This window comes from Melospiza georgiana, chromosome 26, assembly GCF_028018845.1.
Source record: "Melospiza georgiana isolate bMelGeo1 chromosome 26, bMelGeo1.pri, whole genome shotgun sequence".
NCBI classification, from domain to species: domain Eukaryota; kingdom Metazoa; phylum Chordata; class Aves; order Passeriformes; family Passerellidae; genus Melospiza; species Melospiza georgiana.
Genome location: NC_080455.1, coordinates 4,485,435 through 4,495,771, shown reverse-complemented (window position 1 = coordinate 4,495,771; position 10,337 = coordinate 4,485,435). Strand labels below are relative to the sequence as shown.

The following is a 10,337-nucleotide window of genomic DNA, read 5'->3' as shown; positions in this document are numbered from 1 at the left end:
ACACACCTTGAATTTGTTAGAAAATCGATTCTGTGAGGAGGAAATCGAGCTTTCTGTATTTATTTTTTCCAGTCTAACAAACTGGAGTCTGAAATTTTGGCTCCATTTCAGTCGCTGCTGTCGCCGCCTGGCGGTGACCGGGAGGAACTGCAGCGTCCTGAGGGCTCGCTCGCTGCGCCGCCCTGCGGCTGAAGGTGGAACTGCAGGGCAGGGCCGGGGGTGACACCGGGGACTCGCTGGTGGCACTGGCACAGTGACATCAGGGATTCACTGCTGTCTCTAGCACAGTGATACTGGGGAATTGCTGCTGTCCCCAGCACAGTGACACCACGGACTCACTGGTGTCCCCTGGCACAGTGATATCAAGAACTTTCTGCTGTGCCCTGGCACAATGACACCAGGGACTCACTAGTGTCCCCCAGCACAGTGGCACTGGGTATTTACTGCTGTGCCCAGCATGGTGACATCAGGAGCTTGCTGCTGTCCCCTGCACAGTGACACTGGGGGCTTGCTGGTTTCCCCAGCACTGTGACATCAGGGATTTGCTTGTGTCCCCAGCACAGTGACATCAGGAATTTTATGCTTTCCCCAGAACTGTGATACCAGGGACTCAATGGTGCCCCCAGCACAGTGACACCAGGGATTCACTGCTGCCCCCCAACACAGTGACATCAACGATTTGCTAGTGGCCCCAGCACAGTGACACCAGGAATTTTCTGCTGTCCTCAGCACAGTGACATCAGGGACTCACTGGTGTCCCCATCCCAGTGACACTGGGGGCTCACTGCTGTCCCCAGCATAGTGACATTGGGGATTTACTGTTGTCCCCATCCCACTGACACTGAGGGCTCACTGGTGTCCCCAGCATGGTGACATCAGGAATTTTCTGCTCTCCCCAGCACAGTGACATTGGGGATTCACTGCTCTCCCCAACACAATGACACCAGGGACTCACCAGTGTCCCCAGCCCAGTGACACTGGGGATTTACTACAGAGGGATCCACCAAAGCCATCTGAGCTCCTGGTGAGGGCAGGGAGGAGCCCCAGGAGCTGCAGTCCCAGTGTGACCATTTTGTCCCAGTGTGAATATTTTGTCCCAGTGTCACAGCTCCCTTTTGTTCCAAAGGAATCCCAGCAGGATCTACAGGGACCTGAGTGACATCCAGAATGTCACAGAACAACTAAACAGGAAAACAACACCAAAGAGTTCATTTGCTGAAGGGCAGGACTCACACAGAAGGACTGTGGGGTTGGTTTGGGTTTTTTGGGAAACTCACCCATATTCCCATCAATTTATAGGAGATTAATATAAAATAACAGCAAAAAAAGCTGGGTACCCCTTGGATATCTGCACCACCTGTCACTTCAGGGTTAACAAATTCCTTTCACTGCCCTGAACATCACCACAAAGAGATTTCAGAATTATTTTTAACAGCTCACAGCATGACCCAGAAATTTAAGCCTTGAAAAAACAAAATTTTCCCTTTATTTATATTGCACCTGTTTCACAAAGAGCCACATGGCAGAAACTCCTTCTGCTGCAAAATGCTGCATCAGAAAAAAAATGGGTTTGAACAGATTAGAAAGGAAAACTGAGCTTTGGAAATCATCATGAGTTGACCCCAAAATACCAGCACTATTTTTACAAATCACTGTGCACTTACAAAGCCTAAGTCTTGCCTCAATTTTATTTAGCATTCAGTTATTTAAAAACCACAAGAATTTTACCAGATGATAAAGATCCTCTTACCAAAATTGAACCTGCAAGGGGAATATTTTTAAAGGTCACCAAATACTCTTTGGAACCATCAACAGAACACCCACATGGAGTGGGGAGAGGTTTTCTTATTTCCACAACTACCCAGGGCTTCTTGGGGAAGAAGTTTTTCAATATTGTTGTGTATTTCTGTGTCAAAAATGCATAGTAAAAATCAAAATATCTCAAGAAGTCCAGTTCTAACCCTGGTTTCAGCATTTGTGAGTGATCACATCCACCCAGCTCCTCAGCAGTGCCCATTATGACACTCCCAGAGCTTCCTGCAAGGAGTGAACCCAAACCCTTGGCTTTGATTTAATAACAGGGTCATTGTACACATTGTGCAGACTTTGCCCTCTTTATTCCAGCTTTTCTGTCCTTCCCCCAGCCCTGTGTACAGAGCCAAACACACCCCTCATTTACAAACCAAACATCCCACTTGGCCAAACAAAAAACCTCGCAGAGCTCCAAGATTCAAATGTTTATTACAGCAATGCCAGGAAGTGCCTTTCCCTCAGTGTGGGCAATATTGCTTAAGGACTGGGATTTGGGATCCAGCAAATCCACCTTGTGGAACCTGACAGGTTTAATGTCCCCCTGCACCACACCCAGCCCTCCCTGCTGCCCACAGGCCTGGAGCAGATTCATTCCTGAGCCCTAAAAAGATCCTTTATCCTCCTGGGAAATCCTCATTTGGGGCCAGACTGGAATTTGGGACAGTTCTGAACAGGAAACCTTCAGCTGCTGCCAAGATTACAGAAAAAACTGAGCTTAAATCTTCTCTGGGAAGTGTGCAGGGCATGCTCACTGTGAAAGCATTTGCCAGAAGAGGTTTGGTTATGTTCTTTAAAAGGAAACAAATCTGAATATATTTAATAAAACCTCTGGTCTGGTTTGTATTTACTCCCTGTGGCAGCTGAGGTTGTAGGAACCTGGCACAGCAGAGGATGGAGAGATGAACTCAGAGGATCCCTGCACGTCCCCACTGCCACTTTTTCCTGGTATTTTACCCTCTGTGATTAAAGAAGAATCATCTTTTTCTAACAGGGAAACTGAGGCACAAAGACACCATTCAGGGTTTGCAGGATTCACCAGGTCCCAGCCTTTGAGAGCAGCTGGAAAATTTCAGCCCTTTCTGAAATCTCAGCCTCAAATCAGTCTCTGTAAAGTCAGCACCAAATCCAGAGTTCACCAAATCCAGAGTCAGCACCAAATCCAAATCCAGAGTCAGCACCAAATCCTTTTTACTTTCAGGTAAAAGCATTGAAATGTTGGCAAATGAGCCCTAGAAATCCACAATTTGGCATTTTCCCCATATTCAAAAGAAGTAATTATACACTCATTAATACTGGAACGGGCAAAAGATATTTCACCTGAAGGAAAGATTTCCTCATGACTTTGTTCAGATTTATTTAGATTTTCTACCAAAATCCCAAATTCTCAGCTGCCATTAACACTGAACTCCAGTCAAGGCAAGAAGTTCTGCTCACACCCAGCAGCAGCAGCATTTTTAACCCATTTTTAAGTTTCAGAAGGACCATTTCCTCTTTTGGACTCTGGTGGAATAATAAAAACCTCACTCCTCTCACATGCTGTTCATGTAACTACCACCCCAGCAGCCAAAAGAATAAGATCAGCTTGATTTTGCACTTAAAAATAAATTCTTTATTGTCCAGAAAGGAGCCAAATCATCATCTCACATCATGGAAATGGTCATTTGAAAGCAATAAATAAGAGGAGTGTTCTGGGACACACCCTGGGTTTTGCCCCTGGTGTCTGGTACCTCTCTGGTTAAAAGCATAAAAGTTATGCTATCAAAGTCTCACTGTACAACAGTCTGGGAAGGAAAGAAGGCCCCTAAAATCTTTTACTAAAGCAAGGACAGAAAATTCTGATTCAGTGAAACCCAAGTTCCAAGTTGGGTCTCACTTCATTCCAAGGAATTTCATTCAAAGGAAGGAAAGCCAAGGTTCATCCCTTCCATGCACAAATCTGTACCTGACACACACAATCACCTTGTCTAGAATTTATTCTGAATCAGTTTTCAGCCATAAATTATCTATTTACTGCTGATTCAAACAGTTTTTCAGTTTTTCTTTCATTTCCTATTTGAGCCAGGGGAGTTGCAGGAACAGCACAGGATACAAAATTTAATTTCTTTCAGCAGGAAGTGGAAGTCAGCCTAAATCCACACAGCTACTCCAACAGCAGTGATTAAGAAATTTAAAAAACCCAAATTAGGGGCTAAAAAGATTTAAGAAACAATTAATAATGATGATTGTTCAAATCAATGCATTGAAAAGATATATATGAGAGCATAAAAGTGAGAACAAAACACCTTCCACCTTTCAATTTCTAAAGCAACAAAACAGGTTTGAAAGAACAGGTGTGAAGCAAGTAAAAAAATAAAATCATATTATTCCAAACACTTTTTATTGAAGGAGTTTCCTGCATGGCCAGGGGATAGCAATGTCTGGACTACATGATTCAGAAAACAATGATGATTTTAGGTTGGGCTTGGCTGTTCTCTGCCACGAGCTGTGATTTGGAGAACTGTGTGTTTTTCCTGAAGCAGTTCTGGGAGAAATCAATCCTTCCACTGCCTGCTCCTGCAGAAACACCTCTGCTTTCTCATCCAGGGCTGGAGGCAGAGGCACAGCAGTTGTGAATATCCACAAGGAGTTGCACAAGATGCTGGAGATGAACTCGACCTTACCTGCCTGCAGCTGATCCTCCCCAGGCAAATCCTGATCAGCACAAACACCCCTTGCTTTCACTTCTTCCTGAAAGCTTCATTAAAAGGATCATTGAACCGTTGTTAGAGAACAAGTTAAAGGTGACATTACCAGCATGGAAAGGAGATACTGGCCAGAATTCAGCTGCCAAGAGAACAAGGAGCTGGCAGAGTCTGAAAGGAGCAGTGGCAGATGTTCCACTGTGCAGTGTCACTCCCACCTCAGCAGGATCTGCTCTGTGGGGTTGGTTCCAGTGTCAGCTCTGGTTTAAAGCTGTTCCAGGTCTGGCTGTCCCAGGTTTAAAGCTGTTCCAGGTCTGGCTGTCCCAGGTTTAAAGCTCAGCCCAGCAGCTCCTGCACCACTCCCCTGCCCTGCCCTGCAAGCTGCACACCTCAATGGCTCCGTGACATTCATGGATGTACTGGAAGAGTTCTGATAATGCTGGGGACACTTTGATATCACAGTCTGTACCTTTGTGCCAGGAGATCCTAAATATCAAACCTATTGAGGTTGTAGGCTGTGGGGTAGCTCTGCCTGCTGAACTGGAAGTGCTCTGTGAGGACGTTGCTGCGCAGGAAGTCCCCATGCTGGCCAAAGGCTGCGAGTCCATTCTGGGACTTCTCAGCAGCATTTCGGTGCCTTTCCAAGTTCACCAGGTCTCCAGTGGTCACTGGGAGAAGCTGCTGCTTCTTTGCCTCTTGGTTTGCATCGTATTTTGTCTGGGAAAGGAAAGGAAAGTTTGTCACAGAACCATTCAGGCTGGGCAAATATCACTGGCTTGGGGTTGGTGTACAAATCACAAATGGGATGGGGATGCTGGGGACATTTCCCAACTGTTTTATTTTCCAGCATCAGCCTCATTACAGGGTTATGGCAATGGGGAGATGCCAGCAGCTCACATCCCAGGCAGCAGACAAAGAACCTAATGTTACTTGTCACTTAGAAGTCACTTAATGTCACTTAAAAGTTTTTTGACCAATCACACAAAGCAAGAATTTTACTGACAGCATTTATATCTGTATAGTATATATTCTATAGAATAGAATAGTATAGATTGACAGTATTTATATGTATCATATATATTCTTATAGTATATATTCTATACTGACAGTAGTTCTATTCAGTCACTATAATAACACCTACCTTTGGTTAAAACAATTCTTGCTTATTTCAAATACAATACCTGCTTGTAAGCCTTCAAACACAATGCACAGAGCTCCATTATGAAGCTTAAAACTTCCAAATATCTCACTAATATACTAATATTACTTAGTAATAATCAGTATTAATTTATTAATATTTACTTTAATAATCAGTATTAGTTAATATTACTTTAATAATTAATATTATCTCAATAATTAATTAATATTACTTTATTAATCAGTAATATTACTCTAATAATATTACTTATAACTAGAACTTCATAATATCTCCCTAGATATACTTTTCTGTAGTTTAGGGAGTTATTCTATCCAAGCATTAATACACAAACCATTGCTCTAGTTGTCCTTACTTTCTACTTCTCCTAGAACTTTTCTGCTGACAAATCTTAAGGCTAATGTTTACCTCTAATTGCAGTTCTGCTGTCTCTAAAACCTCCCTTTTGCAGCTTTCCCAAAACCCTCTGATTTTAAAGATTCCCACAGGAAAATCTGAGATCATCAAGTCCAAGCTCTGCCCTATCCCTGTGGCACTGAGTGCCACATCCAGGCCTTCCTTGGACACCTCCAGGGATGGACACTCCAAACCTCCCTGGGCAGCTCCTTCCAAACCCTCACAACCCTTCAGTGCAGGCAGATTTCCTTAGATATCACCTAAGATTCCACCCAGACATATTCCCATACCCAGAAAAAAGCAGCCAGCCCTACAGCCCTACTGTCACATCACTTTTTTTTGTTACAGCCTTAAAATATCAGTGGCTTCTAATGAAAGCCTCACTCCTCTCGCATGCCAAACTTTTGCTCAAGAGATTCTGAGTTACCTCCCTTTTCAAAAAGTGCTTAAGATCAAAATTTAATTGTGTGAGAGGCCCAGCAGCTGCTGTGACCCAAACCCTGCACCTGGGCCATGCTCATCCCCCCTGTACAATGGAACTTTGTGCCTTTTGTGTTGCCTATTTTTGCTCAGCTTGTGCAAACAATAACTCAAAGCTGCAGGACTGCTCCAGCTGTGTTTCCTGGTGAAGAAACCTCACCTTGTTGTAGAGGAAGACCCCCAGGATTGCTGTCATCATGCCCAGGACGTTGGTGCTGGTGACGGGGTTGCGCAGCATGATCAGGGACACGGTGATCACCATGATCCTCTTGGTGGCATTGGCCACCGAGTAACTCAGGGGGCTGATCAGGTTCAGGATGCTGAAGGCAATCACATTCTGGGCAAAATTACAGAACCCACTGATTATAAGCAGCATCAAGGTCCAGGACCAATGGGACATGGAGCTCTGTGGAAAAGCAAACAGCAGGAGGAAAAAAAAAATTATCTCGGGTTTCAGGTAACAACACAAACACAGCCTGAGGCACTTTTAGCTGCCACTGGAGCAGGAATGTCTGCACTGAGCTCTGAAGAGGCCCCCAAGCTCTTTGCTTTATGCAACTCCCAGCTCAGAGAAACCAGAGGAGGACATTGGGAGTGTTTGTTCCTGCCTCCAGCTCCCAAATCCTGATATTTATGATGTGCATGAACTGCCTCTGCTAACCCTGACAGGAATAATAACAATATCAATAATAATAATAATAAATAATAATAATAATAATAATAATAATAATAATAATAATAATAATAATAATAATAATAATAATAATAATAATAATAATATTGTTCTCACAATAAACACTTTGTTAACTGCTGTGAAACAATTTGCAGGTGTTTCACAATACTTCCTTCCACACCGAAACACTTCAGAGCACTTTTCTGGTTGGGTGCTGAAGTTTGGTTTATCTTTTAAAATTTTCTTTCATAACAGCAAACAGTTCTCCAAATTCTGCACTTACCAAGTCATTCTCTACCAAGAAGGAAGAAAGATCCACCAGGACCCAGGTTGGGATCATGAAGAACACAGCATGGCAGCCAAGGATGTTTAGCAACCGAAGGTGGTGAATTCTGGAATCCCTTAACACCTGCCAAGAGCCATTATGGAACAGCAATCAGGAAACAAACTGCTCCAGGGGACAGGTAATTAGGAAAATAAATAAATATCCTTATAATATTAATTTTCTATTAGGGTAGCAAAAGAAAAATTGATGTGTTTTTGAAAAATAATGGTTTTTTGAGTGGTGGCTCTTAGTACCAACAAGATATTAATATTAATAGATATAATTTATATAATATATCGTAACATAATATAACAATATAACATAACATAACATAACATAACATAATATAATATAATATAATATAATATAATATAATATAATATAATATAATATAATATGTATTATATAATTATAATATATATTAATTTATATAATATATATTGATAGCTCTACAAAACAGAAACCATTTTGTAACTAAATAAAGCAAACCACACATTTTAATTTTGTTACTGTGGTTTCAAGGAGTGCCCAGTGTTGACAGTGACTTGCTCAGCACAGAGGAATTATTTGATATAACAAGATACATTAATTTGAGCACTATTGAATTGCCCACCAGAAAAAAAAAATCCACATTGAAGAGTAAAGAAAGGGCTCAGGATAAACTCAGAGTAACAGCTTCAACAGGTAGGAAGAGCTGCAGGGAACACACAAAATAACAACCAACCCTCTGGGCTTGTCTGATTGCAAAGCCAACAAAAAAAATCCGTTTATGTGACTGAAATGACAGCCTGTCCTGCTGAAGGGTGACACCAGAGCTGGGAACAGAGCTGTACCTTCTTTGAGAAGATGTTCTGAAGAGAAAAGCACAGCGTAGCAGCAAGGGCACTGATGAGTCCCCACATGTCAAAGGACAGCTCTGTGACCGTGGCCAGCAGGACACCAGTGATGATGGGGATCAGGGACAGGTACACCTGCGGCAGGGACAGAGGGGTAAATTCCATCTGCTAAGAATTTTCCACCAGTTTATACATCCTGCTGATCTAGGGATCAACCATTTTACTACTGCAGCTCAAGGAAATTTGACTGCAGTAGACACTGACAACTCCAGTGCATCAAACAGCATCACCCTGGTCATTGTTCACTCACAACAAAAGGAAAAGGGATTTTAAAAATCTAATTCTAGTCACAAAATCTATCCAAAGCCAGCACAGCCTCCCCCAAGCAGCACCAAGAGAAGAAACCTCAGCAAACCTGTTCGCACCTTCGTCGTCTGCTTCTCCTTCATGATGATCCGTGACAGCAGAACCACCCAGATGGGCATGGTGGCTTTCACTGGGGACAGCAAGAAAACATCACTGGGGACTGGGACAGCTCCAGCAACCACCTCAAGCACAGGGATGGAGCCCAGCCCAGGATGGGTGCTCAATCCCTGTCACTGTCCTGGCACTTGTACCAGCGGGACCTTGGTGCTCTGGGCACCCACAGGGCACACACTGGGGCACTGCCCCTGGATCTGCTGCCAGCACCCACTGGGGACATACAGCACACACAGTGAGCACTGGGACACTGCACTGGGTGCCAACAGCACACACTGGGCACTGGGACACTGCAATGGGCACAGGGTGGGTACTGTGACACCACACTGGGCACCGGGACACTGCACTGGATATTCACAACACAGAGAGAGTACTGGGACACTGCAATGGATAGCTGCAGGAGCACAGAGAAGGTACTGGGACACCGCACTGGGCACCTGTGCGAGCACACACTGGGTATTGGGACACTGCCCTGGACACCCACAGTGGGTACCGGGACACTGCACCAGGTGCCCACACGAGCACACACCGGGTTTCAGGTCACACCCCCGGGCATGAATCCACTCTGACCCCCAGGGCACCCCCCGAGCACCTCCCTACGAGCACAGCCAGCACTGGGACATCCAGTGCAGCTCCTTCCGAGCACAGCCGGCACCGGGACACCCCCGGGACACCCGCATCCCTCACCTGTGTGCGCGTAGGACACGGGCACCCTCCAGAGCGAGACGTGCGCGGACACGGAGGCGAAGTACTTGCCGAAGGCGAGCGGGAGGATGTAGCGGGGGTAGGCGCGGGGCGGCAGCTGCGCGGGCCCGGCGGGCGGGACGCGCCAGGCGCGGAGCAGCGGCGGCAGGAGCCCGCACAGCCCCAGGATGTGGAACAGCGACACGGTGACGGGCCGCGGGAAGCCGCCCAGCAGCAGCTTGTTCACCACGTTCCCGCCGGCGCTCAGCCCGTACCAGGCGAGGCACAGCGCCGACACCCGCGCCCCCTCCCGCAGCGCCGGCCCGCGCCCGCCCCGCGCCGCGCCCGCCCCGGGCCCGCCACCGGCCCCGGCGCCGCCCGGAGCCGCCAGCGGCGCCGCCATCGCTCCGCAGCCGCCGCCGAACGTCAGCAGCGCGGCCCCGGCGCGTCGCTTCCTGGGGCGGGGCGGCCGCGGGGCCGCGGCGGGGTCCGGGCGTCACTTCCTCCGTTCCTCCGGCGCTTGGCTTCCTCCGCCCCGCCCGGCCCGGGCTCGGCCCGGCCCCGCGGGATCCCCATGCCCTCCGTGCCGGCCCCGCATGGCCACGGAGCCCCAGGGCTTGCCATGAGCCGGGCGCGGCCCCGCGGGCTCCCCGCGCTCTCGGTACCGGCCCCTCACAGCCGCGGGACCCCCAAGGGTTGCCGTGAGCCCGGCCCAGCCCCTCACGGTCCCGGGAGCCTCAGGGGTTGCCGTGAGCCGGGCCTGGCCCCGCGGGGTCCCCGTGCCCTTGGTACCGGCCCCGCACAGGGCGATGGA

The 10,337-nt window shown here is 47.0% G+C and overlaps 1 protein-coding gene across 1 annotated transcript; it reads right to left on the bottom strand.

Moving 5' to 3' along the window:
• Positions 1-3,398: 3,398 nt before the first annotated feature.
• On the bottom strand, positions 3,399-9,926 carry SLC35E1 (solute carrier family 35 member E1). Its single transcript, XM_058040968.1, has 6 exons — positions 9,527-9,926; positions 8,785-8,855; positions 8,357-8,494; positions 7,482-7,607; positions 6,686-6,931; positions 3,399-5,210 (listed from the first exon to the last, which is right to left on the bottom strand). Exons 1-6 carry the CDS (start codon positions 9,924-9,926, stop codon positions 4,980-4,982), a joined length of 1,212 nt encoding a protein of 403 aa, XP_057896951.1. The 3' UTR covers positions 3,399-4,979.
• Positions 9,927-10,337: the final 411 nt, after the last annotated feature.